We start from the raw sequence: 25,278 nt of genomic DNA on the forward strand, positions 1-25,278 counted from the left end.
TGACATATGGACAGCTGCTGGGAGCCTGCAGGTCATGCAGTTAAAGGGACAGAGAGTGGGAAGGAGAATGAAGGAAGTCAGGGATGCAAAATGTGGAGAAAGGGGACGATTTGGACGGTATCAGACAACTGATGTCCTCCTAGCTACGTTTGGAAGGATTTATTAAGAAGACTTTTATTTGAACTGATTTTTCCAGATACTGAGGAATATTTGCTTGAATTTAATTTGAAACTTGCTAAGATGAGCAATTTGTGACCATTTTGTTAGCGTACATTGAGCTAGGCTAGGCTAGCTTAGCCTTCTTTGTATTTCTTGATTATTTCCAGCTTCGTTTCCGTATAAATCATCTTCTTACTTCTATCTTTAGCATCACTGGCAATTGTGGGACCCGTGGCTAACCCATTCAAGTTTGAATTAAGCAGTAAAATGGACAATAAATCGTTATTTTTAGCACTCGGGCGAGATCCGGTCTTCAGCATGCGGCCGTTTTGACCGTTACGCCGACCAGTCGCGACCAGCATTGTTGTGACGTAATCAGTGACGCGTGTATAGACGTATGAACACGGCCACGTCCAGTGTGTTCAGTGTGCACGCGTGACCGCCATGTTGGATGTGTCGCAAGGCGAAAGAAATGGCGTAAAGAGAGGACAAAAAAAACGTCAGGGTCCACATCGTAAGCAGAAAAAAAAGTAGGCAGGGACGTCGTAGATCGGGGGTCCACTGTATTTTTTAGCCTTTGGCCTACAGAACGTTTGAATGGCAGATTTTCTAAAACAGTTTAAAGAAATCTTTTTCTTATATTCGATCCAACTCTTTTTGCAGCGTAATATACCTGTCAGGGGTCCTTCTCTTGCCGTGCTCATTCATCTCCAACATGATCTCGGACGAATCCAGGGGCGAGCTGGCATTGGCGTCCAGTAGAAGCTGCTCGTGTTGGGCCAGGTATTGTGCTGGAGTCTGTTTGGCCAGCCTGGCACAGTGCAGCAACTCCCTCTGCAGCAGGGGCAGGTTTGCCTTGCAAAGCAGACAAAAATGAAAACATTCATTAAAGTGAGGGGGGAGGCGTAAAAAAAAAAGGCAAGAGAACAAAGCTCGAAAAAAGAAACGTGCAGTGTGACTAAAAGCCAGATAAGGCAGTGAAAAGAGTGAAAAAAGAGGGAGAGATAGATGAAGACACAATGAGATAAGACAGATCTCTTGACACATTCCCCTGCCATGTGTCTCCCTCTGAGGTGTGTATTGTGTGTGTGTACAAGTGCTGTCAAATAACTCTCTAAGACCTGTCTGCTTGATAAAAGGCAGACGCCTGCAATGCCCCAGATGTGTGGAGGATGGCCGCCCACAAGGATGTATGACACCCAAACACACCCACACACATACGCTACTTTTTGTATGGACAGCTTCATAGTCTACGCTCCGTTGACACATATATTAAAATGCTACGAGGTTCACCTCTCGGGTTAGACTCGGGCAAATATAATCAGGCGTAATATGTAATAAATCAGTGGTTGCTAGTACTGATTTAGTAGCTAGGCTTGGGGGGGAAAGGTTGACCAAGTTGGGTAAATCAACATTAAATATAGGTCCACCAATAATATCAGGCGTTTCTTGCAGAAGTACGCAATGTTGCAATGGCGGCAAGGGAGAAAGACTACATCCGAAAAAATGGGATACCCACAAGTTTGGGATACTTTCCGATTGAAAACAAATGTCTCAAAAAAGAAGTGAATGTCAATTATTGTAAGGTGAAAAAGACAGCGGTACTTCAGAGAAAAACAATGTAGTTAGCAGGCTTTTGTAAAAGCAATTTCAGCGCATGAAGTTTCCCAAAATAAAGGAAAAAAAAATATTGTATCTGCTGTATTATGCAAGAATATAACCTTTCACTAAAAACAATCTATACGGGCTTGGAAAAGAAGAAAAAAAGAAGGATGAAGAAAAAGAAAGAAGAGGAGAAGACTAACAGGAAGTTATTGACCTCATAGCAAACATTGTTGAAATCTGTGTGACCTTAATCTACAAAGCATATGACGTTATGTATGTGCTAACTAACTTGTCAGTGATCTTAAATGGTAATCACTAACGAGCTAATGCTAATCGTGATGGCCAACTGGGAAGCATAAGCAAATTATTTTGGTGTCTAGAAGGTGGCCATAGGTTTGGAAAATAGAATCCAGACCAGAGCTAAATATCTCAGACAGAAAGAGAAACACACAAGCGTAGACTAAATTTACCTTCAGGAAGGGAATGACGAAAGGCCTCAGAGGGAAGTTGGTGGCTTCATGAAGTTTGGAATGAAACTCTTCAATGGTAAGTGTCGAGTTCTGAAGATAAGACAAAAATGTCTGTTGATGAATGCGAATATGCTAGCACAATGGTTGCTAGTTGTAGAAGAAAAAAAAACTGCGGGAAATAGAGAATAGAGAATATTGTGTGCTATGTCTATGTAAATATGGTTGCTCCCATATGACAGATTGACTTCCATTCTTCAGTTAGAATTGATGAAGGTAATAGATGTGTTGTAAGTGTGGAAACACCGCCATCCGATGGCCACAGTTAGCACTACAGTGCTCACTTGGTTTATATAAGAAAAGCGTTAGTCAAGGATGTAAGCTACCCTCCATAAAAAATGTATTTGATGAGAATGTTAATATTTTTCATTGTTTAAAGATGAGAATTCTCGTCCATGGCACCGAATGAGTCAAGGCCTATAGTTTCAAAGGGCTCAAATCATGAGAAAAAAACAATATGCAAAAAATATGGTCATTAGGACTCCTCGGAAAATGAAAGAGGCATTTTGAAATGCCTGTGATGTTCTGCGGATCGTATCAAATGAAGTTTCAAGTGTGTTTGTAATGCACTGATTGCGTTCCACGATCCCCATTTCCGAGGCGCATCACAAACTCACCACCAGCCCCAGCACGAGGCTGCGCACTCGCTCCCCGATCTCAGGCGATATGTCGTTGCCGAACTGCTGCAGCGTAGTCAGGAAGCGCTTGAGCTTGCAGAGCTGGCGGGCGCCACAGGCCGGCGGGAGCTGTTGGTTGGACAGCGAGGACGTTGACGACATGGCCGGCCCGTTACTGAAGCCGTTGGGAGTGGACGGGGCGCCGTTGAGCGACGTGGGAGAGTGGCTGCTCCCGTTTAGCACTGCGCGCAAACACCAGACGTAAATGAGGTCAGTTGAGGAGCCACCCCGGGGATATCCGACCGCCTCATCGCGGAAGATCACGTTTGATTATGGCCATGTTGTGTGTTATTGTGCAAACTTCAGCTGTCTCGCAAGTGTTACCATTTGTGTCCCACCTGCTCTTGTGGCGCTCTATTTCGCCCGGTTCCTCAAACGCTTCCCCACCCACCGACTCACTCACTAGGACACAACTATAAGAGGAACTTGTAAATGAGCTGCCAAAAATAGTCGTGTGGCCTGTGTTACTTTTATTCCAGTGGCAGGTGTGTAGCTAAATGCGGCGCTGCACATGTCCACCATCTGAAAACAGATTTGCGACTTTGAGCTTCAAGAATTGCATGAACGTTCATACACACCATATATATTCTGTGTGTGTGTGTGTGTGTGTGTGTATATATATATATATATATATATATATATATATATATATATATATATATATATATGCAATAAGGCTTGTATATATATATATATATATATATATATATATATATATATATATATATATATATATATATATATACATTATATATATTTGTATATTTATATATATATTTTTAAACAAGCAGTATATAAACAAAGATTCAAGGCTTGATACTTATGGATAATAATAATGAATAATTATGGCAAAAACTTGGCCTACCCACTTGACAACTTACTTGCAGAGTGCAAACCAATAAAAAAAGAAGCCTACTTATAACAAAGCACATTATTTACTTTTAAGGACATTTTAATCATGTAGCAGTGAAAATGTCATTTTTCAAATCAAATCAAATCAAATTTATCCCCGATCGGATTTTTCAAAATGGGTTTCAATTGACAGCTTGCATGGTATGAGAGAAACTCAATGCCATTTCACACAGGTAAATATTATATCAGGGTGAGAAAAACATGTGGGAAACATTGCCACCTAGTGGTAGAATGACAAAGTGCTTGATTTGACATGTTTTCAATGTTAATATCGCCGAAGATCACCCTCATTATTCGTGGCAGCCAATATCGCGATTGAAATTCGATGAATTGTGCAGCCCTAAAATTACTTTATAGTTACCTAATAATCAATTACTTTAGGAAATATAGTAGGTAATTAAGTACTAAAGTAAATGATTCGGGTAATAAAGTACCCAAGTGATTACTTTTGTACTTTTAGCACCAATTTGATTACTTTAGAACAAAACTGATTTAGTACTTAAAGACAAAAAGTACAGACCCCTTTCTACATACAAAAGAGTTACGGGTACCGCCGAATTTATTCATAAGTCGTTGGTAACAAAAACCTGCCGTAAAAAAACGGTAGTCTTTACTTGATTTACTGGTGGTGGGGGTGAAAGAAGCATTACGACTGCTTGCTTGGTTGACTGCCGGGGGTGGAGGAGGCATGGTTGGCGGGGTGGACCTGGGTTGGCTTTTCACATCCGCAGGTGAATCTGGCATTGTTCCAACCTTCTGCACTCTGCTACCTGGCGAGAAGGAAAACAAACGGGAGACAACAAACGTCAAGCGGGCGCACCACCCAAAAAAAAAAAATAAAAGTACTGTATATGTGTCACCTTGGAGCCAAGTTCCCTAAGAACCTTAAGCCCCCATCAAATAAAAACAGCCGAAGCAAATCAACGCGCGGCGTGGAAACGGCTTCAAATGCGTGTCGTGTCTCGGTTGGTTTTGGAGACACGGGCCTGGGAGACGTACGGTAACACCTGCTCACCCGCTCAGCTGCCGCCGCCGAGCCGGGGCCCTTCCACCCCACCCCCGACTCTCCTTCGCGCGGGAGCTCCGACATCCCGATCGGCGCCCCTCCGAGCTAACCTACGGCGCGGCTGTCCCAAATCGTCCCCCTGGCTTCAGACAGCCCGACTTGACTGCCAGTGACAAGTGCGGCCGGATCTGCTGCTGTCCATCATTGGGGACGCGCTTTCGGGAGAGCTCCGTGCCGCTACCGGGGGCTCCGCTGTCCTCTGCCAGGACCAAACAAGGCAAGAGCGGGCTGGCGCGTGTCAAGTAAATACATAGCGGGGCCAAACGCGACATAAAAAAAGCCGACGAAGCGGGTGCACGTAGGGGTCAATTTAAATGTCTCTAGTCTGTAAACATACCGTATTTTCCGCACTATAAGGCGCACCGGATTTTAAGGCGCACCCACAATTAATGACACGTTTGAAAACATTTTCCATATATAAGGCGCACCCTCACTGAATGACATATTTTCAAACTTTTTCAATCACAATATAGTAATACTCAAAGTAATAACTATAATAACTCAAATAATAACTCTAAACTCTCAATAGCACAATAACTCAATGTCAATATGAGCAAACTTGTTCAATTTTAAACACACAAAAGAAGCAGGTAAAGCTTACTTTATCACTTCATCCCCATCTACCAATCCCAATCTCAATATTGATGCATATATAAGGCGCACCTGATTATGAGGCGCACCATCTGCTTTTCAAAAAAAATTAAGGCTTTTCGGTGCGCCTCATATTGCGGAAAATACGGTAACTGTTTTTTCCGCACTGAAAGGCGCACTAAAAGCATTCGATTTCCTCAAAAGATGCGCCTTATAATCCATTGCGCCTTATACCATGCAAATTCTGTGAGATTACACAGTTAATCTTACCTCAAAAAGTCATAAAAAAATAAAAAATAAAAAACGTAATCGCCGTGTAAATTCTTCCATTTTTACCTCTGCAAGAAGAAAGCGCGATTTTAGAAAATAAATCCAGGGACTGTTTTTAAATCAACAAAACAATATCTTTTCATGTTTGTTGGTTGCAATTTGATTTAAAAAAAGTGGAATATTCAGTAGAATCATCATTTTTATTCTTTCAAACTCTTGATTGTCAAACTCCAGTCCTGGAGGGCCGGTGTTATGATCTAATCATTTGAATCAGGTTAATTTGGGAGAAAAAAATGCAGGATACCGGCCCTCGAGGACAGGAGTTTGACACCTATGAAAACAGTCTTTTAATGCAATCAAGATGTATTTTTTTCCGCATTAATCAGATAGTACCTCCCAGAAATCATTTTTAATTCTTATTTTGTCAATCAATTAAGTTCCATTATGTTTGGGAGCTGAAATTTCACTCCGTGTTGACAACATGATGCAACAAATTTCTGCAAGAATGACGTGGAAGAAAATGACCCAAAATTGGCAAAAAACTGCACAGGGTTGAACAAAACATCAAATATTTGGTACATTAAGAAATCACCCATCACGACTGTAAATGCTGGGAGAAATTCAGCGAATTTGGCGCTTCAAGGGTTGAGGCGCAAATATTTATTTAGACACTGAAATTGTCCAAATCTGATTTAGTACTTAAAGACAAAAAGTACAGACCCCTTTCTACATAATTTCAGCCTCTCGACAGTAAATATTCTTTTCAATGATTTAGTCTTCTATGAAAGCAGACTGATTATCTTTTGCGTGAAAGAAAGATAACATTTTTTTTTCACTCTGGAAAAGTATCAAGGTTATGGCATATTTTCATTTTACCAACCAAAACAGTCATCTAAAAATCTAAAAAACTAAAGTCATTAAAAATAACGAATGGATTTCTGCAGGATTTTAAAAAAAAAAGTCTGTTTTTGAATACAGAGATGTAAATTAAGCATATTCAAGGATTGTTCCCCATAGGTCATGTTTGTTTGTGATGTATCGGTTTCTCAAAACTTTCAGTATCTGGCGCCAGATGTTTGTGTGTTTTTTTTAATATATATATTCTAACACCAGCACAAAAGTGTGAAGATTTGAACTTCTTGCAAAGTGCACGGCCAGGTGTGCATCAACCCAACAGAAAACCACAAAGTGTGATATTTGCACCAAAAAAAAAAAAAGATCCCTGATAACAACACAACATGTTGTACACGCGTGAACAATGTCGTTTGACTTTTACACGATGTGACTCACGGTTCAGCAGAAAAGATAAAAATAAGAAACGTTTGTTTTGAAAATGCCAGCGCTGTCATGAGATTGGCTTTTGTGAGGAACCTGAAAATAGATTTAAAGATTTCATTTCCTCAACGGTCAACAAGAAATCTGTTTTTATAATTAAAGGGATAGTACACTTATTTTGCTATTCCCAGCCACGAAAATTTGATATTTTGTCTGTAATTGATAACAATTAAACATACTTTTTACACTTACTGCATATGACATCAAATGTTCAAGGTTCAAGTAGCAACCAATCACAGCTCACCCCCTTTCTGAGTTTGGTCATGTGACATTCTTGACTCATTCAGTGCCATGGAAGAAAATTATCGTGTTTTAATCTTGTAATAACATTGATAAATCATAAAATTTTGGTCAAATCATTTTTTTTATGGATTGGAGCTGACACCCTTGACTAATGCTTACCTATTATAAGCCAATTAAGCATTGTAGTGATAACTGTGACCATTAGATGGCAGTGTTTCAACACTTACAACACAGCTGTTACCTACATGCAAGCGTAACTGAAGAATGAACGCCAAAACATGTCAGGTAAAACCTCTTAGAAATATTTAAGACTTGAAAGTTTTTATTTTTGAATTTTAAAGTTTGTAAGTCTCTCACTGTCTGCTAAAAAAGGAAAAACAGTCGACGCTATGCTACTTGCCACCAGGGAGCACTCCCCTCTGGTAAATGCAATCAGGCGCGTTACTATTGTGTTGGTGCGATGTTCTAACACTTTAAGTGCGTCGATGTTGTGTTGAAAATATGTTGGTGCTGCTCTCATTTAATGGTGCCGGCATAGTCAGTCGGTTTTAAATACAAACAAAAATTGAGAAAACTTCCATGTGCCATCTTTTCTGCGTGAATACCAGATGTTAAAACCTTCGGCTTTAACAAGACAAAAAAACAAACAAACAAATAACGTGTTAGATTTTTGTTTTTGCCGTTTATAATCAAGTGCATTTTCATCCAAACTCCTGACACGGTTTTCTCCGGCGCTTTTTCTACGAGGTCACAGAGGAGCCTTGAGCAGTTGCTTTCTGTATTTCAAATCATGTCACCGCCGCCGAGTACGCCGTATGAGGGGGGTCATCGACATGGTGATCCTCAAAAGCGCGAGGGGCACACTCCCCCCGCGCTAGACGCTCTCAACATAAACACACGCGCTTTGAGATACAAGCCGGTATAAATAGATGCGGATATTCTGGTCTAACACATAAACAAGCCACCCGTGCTGACGAGGTTTCCTGCGGGGAGGCTGCCATATGGCCCGGTAAACCTCCCCTTTGATTAAATGTGCAGTGTCACTGTATGAAATGTGCACTGTGCGCGTGAGAAGAAATACTCCAGGACGGTTCGGTCCTTGATTTCTTTTTTTTTTTTTTTTTTTTGCATGGGGGGGAAATAAAGAAATGAGGATTGGGGGCGAATGGGGGGGCAGTCTGTTTACTCCCTCTGCGGGATTACAGACAGCTGTATAATCTGAACAGCTACGGGGACAGGGAACACACACACACACACACACACACCAGGCGAGGGATTTCACTTTTTAATACATTAGGAAGTCTGCTAGGTCTGCAACCCCATCTGTGACCATCTGTGCTCCCACTGTGCTGAAGGACGAAACACTTGCAGAGAAAGCAGAAGGGAGACCAAAAAAAAAAGGGGGTATCAGCTAAGGTGAGGTGGTTAAGTCCTGGTCTGGATCGCGCCCCCCCCCCCCCCCCCCCCCCCCCCACCAGCCTCCATTAAGGCCACGCAGATGTGTCGCTGTCAGTCCTGCACCGTCTATTAAACGGAAAATAAACAATTTATATCCGCCCCACGCTGAAGAACATCTGAACGTTTGATGTAATCCAGCCTAAAAGATTGCCCCCCCCCAAAAAAAAAGAAATACGAAAAAGAATACGAAACCATTCTGTCTGCTGATGAAATAAGACGAAACATCTCTCACTAGCCTCTACTTTGAACCGTCTGATTGATCGATTTAATTGTTAAGCCACTCTGCAGGAAGTTAATTAAAGCAAGCCCCGCCCACTCGATTCCAAGCGCCTTCATTTGAGAACCGCTGTCTGAGAGCGCATGTGTTCATGCCTGCGCCGTAATGGAAACGCAGCTGCAACTTATTAGCTTCAGCTAACCACGGCAAAGCGGTTCCTTGAAACCCTCCTGTCTATTCAACGTCTCGTAGTCCACGGAGACTCTTGCCGGTGACCGCATAGTCCTCAAACTCTCTCTCAGTCTGTCGCTTAACTCTCCCTCCCTCCTTCCCACTGTAATTCGCCCAGTCGCCAGGAATGCTGTTGTTTTTAATTTCTCCCAGCTGCTCTGGCTGGCTGCCCAGCCGCCTGCCTTCCCACATCTGTTCCCTATGAAGCCGCCGAGGAGTCCACACAAACAGAGCCCGAGCCTCTGGCCCGCAGCCCCCCCGCCGGGCCTCCGTAGCAAAACACGGACCTCCAATCCGCAGATAGGACTCCGACGGCGCCCTTTGCGTCCAAACTCCACCGTCCGCCTCAGGCCGAGGAGGCGCGACCCGCAGGAGGATCGTATGTTCTCGCGCTATGTCTAATCATTGTGAGGTAAGATTTGTTTATTTGTGCCAGCACCGATTGGGGCCCTTCAGACGGATCCGGACTCTGCTTCATCTTGAGCTCATTTAGAGTTCAGAGGCTTTGGAGTCCTAACTAATGACAGGCCGTGTAGTGTCGCTGCACACACGCCAACACGCGCAAATGCATATGACATATGTTGGCAGAATAGACGTGCAAATGTAAACACATGATGGTGGACATGCAATGCTAGCATATATATATATATATATATATATATATATATATATATATATATATATATATATATATATATATATTGCAGTAAATAACTGACTTAGTCACTTAGCGGAAGAAAAATTACCGTATTTTCCGCACTATAAGGCGCACCTAAAATCCTTCTTTTTTTTTTCAAACGGAGGGTGCGCCCTATAATCAGGTGCGGCTTATATATGGATCAATATTGAAATTGGGATTGGTAGATGGGGAGTGAAGTGACAAAGTAAGCTTTACCTGTTTCTTTTGTGTGTTTACAGTTGAACAAGGTTGCTCATATTGACATTGAGTTATTATGCTAGTGAGAGTTTAGTTATTATTCGAGTTATGATTGTTATTACTTTGAGTATTACTATGATTGAAAAAGTTTTAAAATATGTCATTAACTGAGGGTGCGCCTTATAATCCAGTGCGCTTTATAGTGCGGAAAATACGGTAATTAATTCACTGCCAGCGACGTTTATAGACGTTAAAGATGAATTTTTTACAGTGTTGACAGTGAATTAATTTAATAATCATGATTTCAATATTAATTGATTTCAAATCATTGCGGTTCTTATTTTGGCCTGATCTTGCAGCCCCTTTAAGACGGGCGGATGAAATGCGAACGATATATCCAATTGGTTGTTGTTTTTGTTTGGTTTGTTTGTATTGTTTTTGTCTTCTTAAATGAGCATAACAAAAAAAAATAAGCTAACGGGCCGCAAGCGAGTACGGATTAAAGCAAATTCATCCCGGGGTTAAGGGTAGAAGAGTTGTACGAGTGCGCGTCAGAGCTGCAGGTATCTTGTCATCCAGAGCTCATATCTGTGAAAGCTGTTATTGATGTAATTGTATTGAAGTTCTGGCGACCATCTGCTCTCCTTTGGGAAGGTCTGGCTCCTCTCGTCGGCAGTGAAGTGGTTATGTGCGGCGCATCGGCGCTGCAGACGCTCTCACCGAGAAAAAAAAACTTCCTTTTCAGATTTTCCCAACGGCGGCTAATAAAATCCAGATGTTCGACTTGAGCTGACTCCCTCACCTCCCCTCCCTCCTCCTCGTGTCATTCTCCATCCAGCCCCCCTCCCCTTCCTCTGCCTACAACGCTACTAATCATTTCTTTCTTTCATCTTCCGCCCCTCCTCTTGGTTTCAAACCTCCCCACAAGGATCCATCCGTCTACACCTCTTTCCTTTCGCCGCAGCCACTAACTCAGGGTCATTTCTAAATAAAGGAAAGTATTTGCGACATTTTGGGAAGGTAGGCTGGGCCAAGAACAACTTCTTGGCTAGTCAGACACATCTGGAGTGCGTTAGGGTGGCAGTCGTACCAGCCGGGGATCTCCAAAACAGCGCGTATGAGAAAGAAAGAAATCGGCCCGCATCTGGAAGAACGTATCGTCCTACGTAACTGCTTCTCGATTATATTTCGCGAAATATCATAGGAATAGCAAAATATTTCGCTCGCACTGATTCACGATGAATAAAATTGTAATCTAAAAAAAAAAGTACTAAGTACAGTGGACCCCCGCCATATGACGTTAATCCGTTCCGGGGTTGGGATCGTACGGCGAAATCGTCCTATGGCAGGCAATAGAAAGCTATGCTAATTAGCTAAAGCATATAAAACCCCTGGTAAAGACATCCAAATTCTATATAAAAATTAAAATTTGGTAACACTATCGTATAGTAAGTGCTACTTATATATAGTATACATTTTATTTACCTTTGGAGTCACGTGACTTGAGCTACTTACAGCCATAATCCCTAGCGAGGGTAGCCTAGCCCCGCCTAGCCTTCTTGGTATTTCTTGATTATCTCCAGCTTCATTTCTATTGTAATCATATTCTTATTTCTCCCTTTAAGATCACTAGCAATCTTGGGACCCATGGCGAACCAACTTAAGTTTGAAAGGAGCACTAAAATGCACAATCAATATTATATTGTAAGCACTCGCTTGAGTCTTTAGCATATCGGCATCTCCGTGACCTCATCACGCTGACCAATAGAAGACTAGTATCTTAGGGAGTCGAGACGCCGACCAGTAGCAGACCAGCATCTTAGTGATGCGTTTCTGCGCAGTTTGACGCAAACAGAAAGTAAGAGCAATGACCTAAAACCACCTGAAGAGGGAGGCAAAACAACATAAACACAGCCAACCCCACAGGTCATGAGAGTTGTTGATACAGTATTCCAACATTTCAAAATATGTTAAATCAATGTAATATGATTTATTTATTATTTCATGACAACTATAGTTGAGCTGAATCAAAGTCCCTTTTGTTTTGCAAAATTGCTTTTTTTTTTGCCTGTTTTCCATTCATTCTAGTCGGTAAATCCTTGAAAATATATTAGCACATTTTCTGCAAGTATTTTTTTAAATGTCCTATTTTTTTAAGTTTGAAACACAACGATTAATTGACAAAATATTGCATATGATCGATCATTAGAACAATCCCCAATTGCAATGTCGCAATATTTTAAGCGTGATTCTGATAATGCGGCAACAGACAAATTGACGCAGTCAGCTTCCATTTGCTCGACAATTTCAAGCAGACCCGAATAAAGTTAATATAATAACATCTGAAATTGTGGAAGCGCCATGTTGCTGCTTGTGTGTGGCTCGGGGGTCTCTGTGTGAGAGGAGTCGAGCACCTGAACATCAATAACTGTCACGAGGGCCACCTGGGACCCCACAGCCAGCTTGCACCATGGGCACACAGCCATCACCAGCACAGCTGCCACTGAGAGCCGCGGGGGTGGGGGGGGGGGGGGCACATATAAGCGGAGGAAAGACACAGTGCACGGACGCACACACTGAAGAAGGTGACTGCACTTGCGCATCTGGGACGTTAGAGAGACACAAATGACGAGAGGGTCTTTTCATAATCTGAGTTTCTGCTCGTTTTCTTTCCCTCGTCCCTCGTCTAATTTTTCCGGCTGGGAGCTTCGTCTCTGGCTGCCACCTTCCGACATGGGATCGCACTTCCTTCCCTCTCTCCGATGACCTCAGTTAGAAGACACCGTCAGACATGACATAATTCCTCCAAATACCCGTAAGGCTAACTGATACTAGCATGAGAGTTCCGCACCTGAGCGACTTTGCCATTCCAACTGGGTTTCCAACTTTAGACCTCTCAAGATTCACGAAACGTTATCCTGCAGACTTCCATTTATTACCGACGTCTTCTATTACTGATGTCGGCTTTATGTAATGTCTCATATCGGCACACATTAAGTACAGCAGACCTGCAAAGGGGTAGGATTTATTCACTTTAGAAAATTTTATATATATGATTACTATAGGTATTTTATTAGGGACTTTACTACCTTTAGGTACTTTAGTACACTACAACCTAAAGTAGAAAGTAGTATCTAAAATAATCTTTTTCTAGTAAGTTTTACCTGGGGTAATTCATTACTTTAGTACTTAATTGCCTAGACTAATCTATTACTTTAGTACTTTCATAGCTAAAGTAGTCATAGTAATTCATTTGTATTCATGTTTAGTACCTTAAGCAATCAATTAATATATATAATTCCAACTTGGTAAAACTGGAATTGCTGTAACTTTGTCCATTTTTGATGTATTATACGATGTATTAATAGGAATTAATGTACGAATTGAAATATATCTGTATCTTAATTTACATTTTTGGAGACAAAAGCCTGATTTTGTGAAAATAGATCACAGATAGCAATCACACATAGCATTTTTTATCTCTTGGCAGCACACACATATATATATATATATATATATATATATATATATATATATATATATATATATATATATATATATATATATATATATATATATGTTTTTTTTGGGAGGCATTTATCCAAAGATAGTCAGCTGACTGAATAATTGGTCAGCCCCCAGTAAAAATAAAGAAAAATAATATTGGGGATGTGTGAGATTTTTCAACGTTGTGACAGGAACAGCAGTTTTCAAATGAAGAGCAAATTAATTGGAACATGAAGCAATTTATTGCTAAACTGTGCTCTAATGACTCCTTTTCTAATGACCTCCTTTTTCCATTGAATGTATTTATTCTGTTAAAATATATGCAGATGTGCATTGTACAATTTTCCAGCAGATCAACCAGAAATAAAACAGCCAATGTTACTCGTCTATCTTCCGGAGTTGCTGAATATAACGCACCTAAAGACACCGCAACAACGCAAGTGTAATGTTTACTAAATTACACACGGGAACAGCACTGTTGTACATCATTAAAAAACCAAAAACAAAAACAAGGTTGAGCTTCAGCGAATTAAACAACCAATAGGATTTTGAATAGCAATCAAAAGGCATATTGCAGGTTGTCGCCCTGACGAAAATAACTTCCGTAAGCCAAACGCAACTTGGCTCAGCACCAATTAGCTCATCAAGCTTTTAATTACTCTGCTAATTGCATACAGGCAGCATGAAGGGCAGCCTGGGAATGAGAATTTTTTTTTTTTTTTTTAAACCAACAGCCATTCAAAAACAACACCATATAAAGATGCGGTACTTATGATTTCAAGATCGCAAAAGCTGTGATAAAAAATCAGTAAGCAGCAACAATCGTTAATTATTCAAATGCGCAATGTCATCAGTTATGCAATTTTACAGGTGACAAGGCAGAAATACAACAAATTACTAACATTTTAGAATCAATCAATTCATCGATTAATTGTATTTCAATGGTTTAAAAATGGTTTTCTTGATTGTTGTTTACGACGCTTAAACAAGTATTAAACAACACAACTAATTAATTTTTTTTAAGTCATTGCGTTCAGTCATTTGGAAAAAAAATATTTGTTAGTAATGAAGTTATTTATTTTTGATCACAGATTTCTTCTATGATCCAAAAGAGTACACTTCAGGTTGATTATTTTTCTGTTGACCAATATAAATGAAGTTTGAAAGGGTCTAAAGTTTAATAAATCACTGATGGCAAGTTATTTATTTATTAAACCCCAAAATGTTTTGCACTGGTTATGGGGTACTTGGCAGAAAATATATTTTACAGAGTGTACATCACTGAAAAAAAATTTGAGAACCACTGCTCTAGATGGTGCTCACTAGTACACAATTCCCACTACATCTTTCAACAAAGACTGCCATCTAGAGGACAAAAAAAAAATACCAACAGTGCTTCACGAGGCTTCATTGTCCAATCAATACTTTTTCTCACGAGGCCTCATTTCCCCATCACTGCTTTATTCTCCCTCGTGCGGACATATTTTAGTGTTGTTTGCCTGTGTGTGTTTCCCTCACATGGAGCAGATGTTCTCCCTCCATTTCTTCCAGGAGCATTGTTTGAGGAGGTGTATCCAGGAAACAGTGGCCGGTGCTGACTTCCTGTGTGACAGGTGCACGATGGAGGCCTGACAGCTGCTGTGCCGGCCTCTCTCCCCGCTTGCCTCTCTCTCTCTCTCTCTCTCTCTCTCTCGCTTCACCCCTTTTCCTTCCACCCAGCTGCAGCCGAGCGCCACACTGTTTGCCCTGACGTCATAACGGCCGCCTGCTGATTTATGAAGTATAAAAGTCTCAGATTTGACCCTGGCAACAAACGTGCGCTCGCAGATTGTTTGCCGGGCTCGGCCGAGTTTGTCATGACACCGAGCTGTCACTCGCAGTTAAGAGAGAAAAAGCCAACAGCTGATTAGTCATCCCCCTGCTTCATGTCAGCTACTTCATTTGGGTCAGTGTTAAATGTCTTCTGTGTCACCGTGGAGCTGCCGTTGCGAACAAAAAGCTCCGCATGAACTGGAGCTGCTCACTGTCTGCCAGCGCTCTCACACCTCTGGGTTTTGGCCCGCGGACTCCACAACAATAACTCCTGACACAAGACAGGCGAATGCAAGGTGCTCCGCTGACGCTAACCCTGCCAGCAAATGCAAGATTCTAATGGTGTGGTCAAAAATCACAGAATCACAAGACTAACCTCACAGCTCTATTTTTTTTCTCCGCCGAATGCAATCTATTTTATTTTCAAACAAAACGTTTAGTGCAAATAAGTGAATAAATGCATGCATAAATAAGTAGGCGGCGAGACAAGCGAAACAAAATACAAAAGAAAACAGCGATTGCCATTTAATTGTTTCAAGAGGCAGATTGTTGATTCAACTCTGCAAGCACTAGTGATACCGTATCGCCAATCTGCTCTGCATTTTCACGGATGTGCGCTGTGAGGAACACTAGAAAAGAACACCAACCCATGAGCAAAAAAAAAAAAACACGGTTATCACGGTATTATTTTTTCCTTTGAACACTTTTATTTTCAAACAAAATATTGAGCATTTAATAAATAAAAAGTGCACCTGCATTCTTTGTAAATAAAGAGCTTGTTTGCCATAGAAGCAGCTCAAGTTTAGCCAACCGCATCAATGCAAAGCACCCAGCTGCGACTGCAGCCACAGCTCACAATAGCAGCAAATATGCTAGCCAGCAAAAAAAAATAAATAAATATAAATAAAAAAATATATAAAAAATATAAAATATATATAAAAAAAAAAAATATATATATATATATATATATATATATATATATATATATATATATATATATATATATATATATATATATATATATATATATATATTTAGGAAGTGTTTATAACACAATTTAGCATTATGTTCCAATAATGTCATGTTTTTGTTATTGTATTAAAAAGAATTAAATAAATCCTGATCACATTCTAACCAATGGGCAATGTAGTCTTCACTGAACCTAAAAAATGGGCAGTCTATTTTGAATGCTAAAAAAAAAAAAGAGTCTAACAAACAGAGGTAGAGGCGGCTTTTTACCTATTACAAACGGGATCGTCTCTCTTTGAGGGTAGCATTTGACACCATCCAAAATAAACCTTCCACTCCTGCTGCCATCCCTTGTGACTTTTTAATGTCACATGATAACTCGAGCCTCAAAGTGAACATCCCTCTTGGACGCGTCAAGAAAACATCATCTGCACTACAGACAGCCCTGGCAAAATTCAACTGTACGTTTTAGAGTGGAATTACTGCAACCTAGGCAACGGTGGTGCCACAGTTACCTTGATAAAGTCAATTTGTTCCGTTTTTTTTAAGCTTTGTAGATAACACTGTCGACCGCGCAACAAGAATTAAATTTATGGATTTAATTTGTATTCGGAAAACTATTTGAGACACCGGTTTATCCAACTATTTGTAGAAAAAAATTAAATTAGTACCTGGGTACCTTAAATTAGTACCTGGGACTGAATATCTGAATTCTGCAAAGACGTACAAATACATCAATTTGGAGTGAAAGAGTTAAACGGTGCACCAAGACAACAAATGGAGTCATTTGTCAAGATGGTCTTTGCATAAGAAAGTTTTCTGTTTAAGTGTGGCCAGGTCCACTTTGAAATAATTATTCATTTTATGGTTGTGACTTTTTTTTTTAACAGGAAATGCTCCCAAATCTGTGATATCCGTTTTATTCTTGAGGTCTAGCTCTGTAGCGCACATTTACAAGAAAGATCAGAGTGGAAAACGGCGGGGCAAACGGCGATTTGAGGCGGATATTTTCAGTCGACATTCTTAAGTCGGACCACCCGACATGGTCAACTTTTTAGTTTTTCCCCTAGCCCGTCGTCACTGTTAAATGCGCATATTTAAGAGTAACGGTTACAAACCTAACTGATAGTGATACGAGTATCAGGGTTGAGTTTGCGTGCGCGTGCTAGCTTGCGCGCGTGAGGCAGAGGAAGGAAGGCTGGAGCCGAGATTAAGGTCTGTTCTCCTGACTGCTAACACGACGCATTCTGCGACTTGACTTCCATTTGAAGAAGGACGGAACCATCTGCGCGGCACAGGATCTGTTTCCAGGAGATAACAACTTTTGAATTTCATAAACGCTGCGTATATACTAGTTGCAATATACGTCTGGAAAGGGCGGGAACAAAACGGGTTTGAAATCTCCTCCATGGCAGCAGAATTTGGACTCGAAGTGTTCTTTTGAGCACGTTTACTGGCCGACTATGATAAAAGCCAGAGTGTCGGGCAGAAGGAAGAGGAGGGGCGGCCTTATATCGAGACGCGGCGGTGATATGAACTTCCCATTGTCTGCGACGCCCCGTTCATCTGGCTTGATTAAAACACGGCTACTGTAGATTAGCCCAGCTGCTTCCTGTGTCTGACTCTGATCCCGGCGCACTTCCAGCCATGCGCTCCCATGAAGTGGAGCAGATAGGAGGCGGGCTGGCGCGGAGACACGGCGGGGACACTGAAGAGGGTTACCAGAAGGCCAGAGGTTGCCAGGCATGCCAGGAAGCGCAAGGTGAGGAGGCAAAGATACAAGACGAGGAAGGGAGGAGGAGGAAATGCTTTTCTCCGGCGCCCCTTCCCCCCGCATCAAAAAAACAAAACAAAAAAAAATCCAGCATAGGCCGGCATGGTTTTGTTTTGTTCTCACACTGGTTTTGCTGGTGTCCAGCGAAAAATGCAGGCAAGATTCGAACACCTACCCAACTGGTCAATCGGCACCCTAAACAGGACCGTGATGATGATGTAACTGGTGACACCAGCAGGAATCCAGCAGCATGCTGGTCCTGGTTCTATTGGTCAAAGGTTTGACCGTTATAATCATGGTTGTTTTGCTTTGATGACACCGGACCAGTGAAAAATGGTTGGCAGGATTCTCACCGTTATCTCAGAATTCAGATTTTATTTATTTTTATTTAATTCTGACTTGAAAGTCCGAATAGTCCTCAGAATTCCGACTTCAATGTATTCAGGTGCGTGTGTTCTTGAATTTAGTTTGGAAAATACAGTAGCTTTGCTATGGCTGGCTATCATACTTGCTGCTACTTGCAGCTGGGTGCTTTGCATTGATGTGGTAGGCTAAACTTGAGCTGCTTTTGTGGTAAACAAGTCCACAGAATTCTGACTTCAAAGTCTGTGTAGTCCTCAGAATTCTGAGAACATCAGAGTTCTGACTTTTACTTTGGCATCAAAAGCAAATCTTCACTGTTTTTGTTCATGTTTTATCGAAGGTGAAGGAGTGTTGACATGTTTCAGATGCTACTTAAAAAAAATGTGTCAAAGTCAAACACATCTTTTCACAAAACAGCTCAGTTTTTCCTTTTATCCAAAATAGCTTGGTCACTCAAATGACCTATTTTCAAACAGTGAATACTGAAGAACGAAATATGATAGAATCCTTTTTTCTTTTTCTCGGTAAAGAATGGCATCCAATCTTTCATATGGTACCACTCGAGTCCAAATAGTCATACCACGCAATATTCTGCCGGCCTTGAAAAACGTGTAAAAATGCTTGAAATCGGCTGCTTTTTCCGATAACGCTGTGCACTGAAAGGTGAAAAGTCAGAATTCTTATGCTACAGAATTCTGACATTAAAGAGAGAATTTCGACTTGTCAGAATTCCCACTTAAAAGTGAGAATTCTCACATTACAGAATTCTCACTTTAAAGAGAGGATTTTAACTGTAAAGCGACTTATAGTGCGGAAAATACGGTAAATTCTCAGAGTCCTCACAGAGAAGAACTTCATGAATGACGTCAGAGTCTTGAGATAAAAGTGAGAATCCCGCCAATCCTTTTACTTGACTGGACCTCAAAACAAAAACTATCAAAACAAAACCATGCTTGTGTTTCTTTTTTTAACATTTTGTTTTTTAATCGACCCGGCTGCCTCGAATTCATACCCGCACATCAATTTGCAACGTGCCGTCGGTGACGGTATTTGTGGCAAAGTATTTCCGTCTGCTGGAAACGCGCCTTCTTTATTGAAAGCGCGATCGGAGTCGCAGTTTGTCAACGTTGCGTGCGTCGGGGTAATTCTGGGAAAATGACACGTCAATCCAACAAATAATTAGCAGCCATTTTCCTCCGCGAACGTCTGCATGCTAATTAACGGGTTTCACCTTCTCGGCGCGGACGGAAAGTCAAAATCTGTCACCTTCTAATTGCAGTGGATGTAAAACAGAGTTGCGAAATGCCTGGAGAGCGTCGTATGTTATTCTTCGGAACCCGAGCGAGTATGTACGCATATAAGGAAAAAGTGATCTTTTACACACGCACGCGCGCGCGCCTTTTGGGGTTTGACTTGGCCTCCGCCCCGAGCTCGGCTCCCACGCCGCGGCGTCAGCGGGCCGGCCGTCCACCCAGCGCGTTTCTCATTCCGTCAGATGTTGGGAAGCCGTTCAAGTTCTCGGCTCTATTCTTTGACATTCCCCATCTCCCGCGAGAGGATGGGCAGCCTTGTCGCTAGTAATGTCAAACACATGTGGAGCGCAGACTCGCTCGGGATGGAACGGAAGGACCAGAACTGGGGTGGGCAAACATTTGGACCCCGGGGCCACGAAACAATTCGACAAAGTGTTTTGATAATCCACCTCAGGAGAAAAAATGTGAATCTAGAAAACGTGTGCTTTCATTTCAATATAAAAATCAATAAAAGTATCACAACGGTGTTTCTCGTGTCCTGTGTGCCGTATTTTTCGCACAACTTTTTTCTCGTGATTTGAGACCTGCGGCTTATAGTCCGGCGCGGTTCATCTTCAAGTTTTTTTTTTTTTTTTTTTGCTAGCCACCAGGAGATAATGCACTGTAAAGCAAATGTGTATATGAGGTGAAGGGGTCAATTTAAGGAAAAACTATGAAATGGGACTAAAAAAAAAAAAAATCTGAATCAATGGCTGTACTCAAAAAGAGTTTTAAAAATCTATTCATAAAAATCTATTCATAAAAATCTATAAAAAAAAAAAAAATATATATATATATATATATATATATATATATCTTTATGATTGTATATATGAACTATGCGCAATGTGTGTATATGTTCACTAAAATAATCAATTAAAGAGACGGAAAGCGACGCTATTGATTATTGATTATTGAAGTGTTATTTAACTCTGCAGTATTCTGTTGGTGTTATGTTGAAAATATTCATCCATCCATCCGTTTTCTATAAATATTTTAGTGTTAAACACGCAGGCACGTTCAGTCAAAATCTTTTAAAAAATAAATACAACTTTTTACAATTCTTTCTGCACAAATATTTGACGTCATGACCTGCGGCTTACAGTCCAGTGAGGCTTATCCGTGGCAAAAATATCTATTTTTAATTTTTTTGCTCAATTTTTGAAGCTGCGGCTTATATACCAGTGCACCTTATAATCTAGAAAATACAGTACAGTATTTATTAACACCTGTAATTCCCCAAATATTTGGCACACATTTTTTCCCAAAAATGAAGGCCAAAAGTATGGGTGCGTCCTATAAACGCTAGCTTAGAAGTTGTTGGTTTTTTTTGACAGCATTCAGTGAAGATTGATGCGTGAGCCACATAAGCCGAATTTTGTCGCACAAATGAGAATTTTTTTTATTGCCCGTATTCTTACTTACAATAATTACGGTAACGTGACGAGCTAGAGGTCAGTTGACTGTTAGCAGCCAATGCCTGTTGCAGCTAACAGTAACTCGAGTTAGCTGAGGTTGTTCCGGCATTATTATTAATAAAAGAAGCGAGCAGACTGGACCAACATCCGAGTCCATCCTTGTTCACGCACAGGAATATTCCTAAAACGGAGAGGATCATGTAAACCGGTTATAATGTCTCCATCTGATTCAATTTAGAGTTGAAAGGTATGCAGCCGAGTGTTCCGGTTAGAGAACACGGAAAAATATTCCATTTGACTCATTCGCTAATTGTGATCTTTTGGCATATACGCACAATCACAAACCTAGTGGAGCGTGGATGCTGCACAACTTTGGGTGTTCAAGGCAAAAAAAACTTGAGGAAAAACATCTGCTTCAAGCGCATTCAACGATACACTGGTGCCGCATTCAATGAATTCAATTTTTCTCATCTTTATGATGCGAATGATGCCTTACGAACCGGAATGACCATCAGTTCACAGCCGGGTCTTTAATATCTTGAATTTATTGTCCTCGTTGACATATTTGAAATGATTAGAACGCGAAGTCGTTTCTAAACTTTGGAGAAACGTGTAACGGCGCCTCGTCAGTCGACGATCGATCAAAAAGCGGCGGACAGACGGAGAGAGGCCACGAAAGACGGATGGCGCACAAGGCCGCTGATGTCTTTGGCGTGTTTGTCTTGTCTGGTTTGCGGCGGCCCAGGTGTCTTTGTTGTGCTGACCACCTGACTGAGTCGCTGCGAGTTGCTAGCGCACGCCCACCTGAGGCCATCTGCTCCGCTCATTAATTAGGAGGCAGGCGGCTTCACCTGCACTGCCCGCATTTAAATCACAATAATTACCACACGGCACACTTTTCCGGCCCCGCCGCTGATAACAATAAGCCGAAGTTGGATTTGAATGACGCAAATGACCCACATGAAAAGGGAAGAAAAACGGCTGAGCTGGCAACTACATTCAAATGTAGCCAATAGATAAATAATAAAAACAGCATTTTTTTTCCCCATAATGCCAAGGAATAATGACGAATGTTTTTGTTTATGATTTGGGCTAATTACACAAATATTTTAAAAAAATGAACTAAGCAAACATTTGTTGTCACTTGTATGGTTTTATTATTCTCTCCATTTAGCATTTTGCCATGGGGTTTCCCCAAATGGCATTATGGGAAAAAAAAAAGCTATGTTTTTAGCATTTAGCCGAAATACGCAGTATTTTCTCCACTCCTTTAATCTTTACATCAAAGGCATTTCACATCAAAGGGAAAACATTGAAAGAAGATGCCAGGGAGCTGAAATTTCACCCAGATGGTGACGATATGTCAAAGTCCTCTCACGTTAGCAGGAATGTGCCATCCATTGTGGAAGAAATTATCCAAAAAATTGTCAAAATTACCATATACGCTTCATGCCTAACCCTTGTACAATCAAATGTATGCAAAAATGAAATACTAAAAGCATTTTCCCATGATGCCAGGGGAGATTGACTTATGCATGTACCAGAAAAAAATAAATAAATCTGTCTTTGTCTAGCATTTAATAATTCCACGGGGTATGTGCAAGTCAATAACCCGTGGAGTTATAGGGAAAAATATCTTTTTTGCATTCAGCATAAAAAGCACATTTGAATTTATTTAAATCTATTTGAGTGTACTTGCATGCATATTCAAGCATATTTGCAGGCTAAAAAAACAGAAAAAAATATTGTTTTCCCATAATACCACTTGGTTTTGCTTTTGCAAAGGTTTCTCTTAAGGATTTAGGCTGAAGTAGACCAACAAGACCAAAAATCAAACGTTGCTTAATAGTAATTTGTATGGTTTTATAATTATGTCCATTTGGTATATTTTTCACATAATGCGGCAGGAATGTCAATACTGCAAAGCATTGGGGGAAAATGCTATGTGTTTAGCATTTAGCCATCAAAAACATTTTAACATGTAACTTGAACGTATATTCAAACATACTTGCAGACTAAATGCAAAAAATTCTCAATTATTTTTTGCCAAGGACAGAGAAAACCTTTCACCCCCCCCCACACACACAAACACACACACGCGACTCACTGACTATAAACCAGATTATTATCGATAATAATTGTATACGTTTACCTAAACTCGTATCCTTTTTAACACTAACAAAAGAAAAAAGCAATTTGAATCAACTTTCAACAAGTGCTCGTTATTTTTTACAGCGTTTACCCGGGTTACAGCTTAGTCTAAATCTGAAAAAAAAAATAACCGAGTGCATCAAAGTGCCTGAAACTAAAAAAAAAAAGATGAAAATTCTTATTTTACTGACAAAACCGAGAAAATGACCAGTAAATGGTGTTCGCTGTATTACATTCGAACCTACTTGCGAGTATGTCCAAACGAGTTTGTCCCCATACCGTACGTTCGACGAACACGCGGCTCTCCGGACGATCGTGCGCTAAACGGGCGGCGACTAACCGCTCAGGCCGGGGTCCTAATGAATGGCGTGCCTTTTAAGAGCGCCGCTTAACGATGAAGAGGGGACATGTGTCTCAGAGGGCCGGTCAGCCAGGCGGAGATGACGCCCGCTCGGCGATGGACTTCTCCTGTGCGCTGCGGTTTCACCCCTGCTTCTAACCTCACATCCATTGTTGGAGTCTATTATTCACTCTTCAATTATTCAGATGATATTTACCAGCGCCAATTACGCCGGCCCGTGTCCTACAGAGAAGAAGGCCTCCGTGTTTTACTGTTGCACTCAGGGGCGGAAGAAGGCGCCGGGAGACTGTTCAAGCGGGGGTAGAACTTTGGCTTTTCCTCCGAGGGAGTGTCTCCATCGTTGTCTTTAACGTCTAATCGGACTTTACATTATGTTTCAAAAATAACGTAAAACGGAGTGGATTGGAACTAGATAGATAGATGGTGTCCAATATACTATAATATAGTGGTGTCCAAACTACGGCCCGAGGGCCTTTTGCGGCACATCGTCCACATGTTTGCGGCCGGTGGCGTGTACGGTACGAAAGATACATTTTGACATGGCCAGCAATGCTATTTAAAGAAATTATAATAAAAAGATTTAAAGGGACAATGTGTTAGGTTTAGACCATTTTTCATTCAAAAGGGATGAATTAAATGATTAGAAATGTCAAAAACTTGCAAATAAATGTGTCTTTAACGACCAACAGTATGTTTTAAATATCATTATAGGTCTAGTGATCAAAAAATTATATTACATGGGGGGTGGCACTCCTCCACAGGCTGCCATGTCTGTTATAGCTACAGTCAACGGTAAATACAGCACCTCCTGCTGTCCGTAGTGAAAAACACTATAAAAAAAAAATCTTACAAGTCATCCCTTTGATAGTCGACTGCATCAGAAGAGCAAAAAAATAAATAAAAGAAACCATTGTCATTTATACATATCACGTTTTTTTGTAAATAACTACTTTATATGTGCAATGGCTTACTAGATTCAGTTTTACCATGTTAAAGTGTTACCAAATTGAAGTAAAACAAAAAAAAAATACATGGGCTTTATGCTTTTCTATTTTTCAAATCACAATGTTTGGCAAAGGACTCACAATAACACAATTTAGAATTGAGTTGCTTTAGGATGCAATTAATTTGCTCTTAATTTGACAAGAAACATGTACTGTTACTGTCACAACAACAACAACAAAATATTAGATCGTCACATACCCTGCAGAAACCCTGTTAAAATCCACATGTACCCCAGATGAGAACCGCTCCTCAAAACGCTAACAGCAGTCATCTACAAGTAAAACCGGTGTCCATTTACAATTAATAAATCCAATAACCTTATAACCTTATCCTTTAAAATATCATGAAATTTGTTGACAAGGTCATTCTAGGGACCTGCCATTCAAAGCAACGCAAATCCTAATGTTGACAAGCAATCGGGCAGTTGTGCAAAATTTTGATCTGGATTTCACTACTTC

General features: G+C 40.8%; 1 protein-coding gene across 11 annotated transcripts in view; it reads right to left on the reverse strand.

Moving 5' to 3' along the window:
• cbfa2t3 (CBFA2/RUNX1 partner transcriptional co-repressor 3) overlaps positions 1 to 25,278 on the reverse strand; it is a 57,240-nt gene that overhangs the window by 14,863 nt on the left and 17,099 nt on the right. For 8 of the 11 annotated variants that reach the window (XM_088413183.1, XM_088413180.1, XM_088413179.1 and 5 more), the window contains 4 exons: positions 4,495 to 4,650; positions 2,909 to 3,150; positions 2,235 to 2,324; positions 833 to 1,014 (listed from right to left, as the gene is read on the reverse strand). In XM_088413183.1, coding sequence (XP_088269309.1) covers positions 833 to 1,014; positions 2,235 to 2,324; positions 2,909 to 3,150; positions 4,495 to 4,650 — 670 coding nt within the window. The remainder of the gene's footprint in view (positions 1 to 832; positions 1,015 to 2,234; positions 2,325 to 2,908; positions 3,151 to 4,494; positions 4,651 to 25,278) is intronic. The other 3 variants (XM_088413184.1, XM_088413175.1, XM_088413181.1) reach the window with 2 other exon arrangements.

The sequence above is a fragment of the Hippichthys cyanospilos genome, chromosome 4, assembly GCF_059441005.1.
Source record: "Hippichthys cyanospilos isolate Australia breed blue-spotted pipefish chromosome 4, RoL_Hcya_1.0, whole genome shotgun sequence".
Taxonomy (NCBI): Eukaryota; Metazoa; Chordata; class Actinopteri; order Syngnathiformes; family Syngnathidae; genus Hippichthys; species Hippichthys cyanospilos.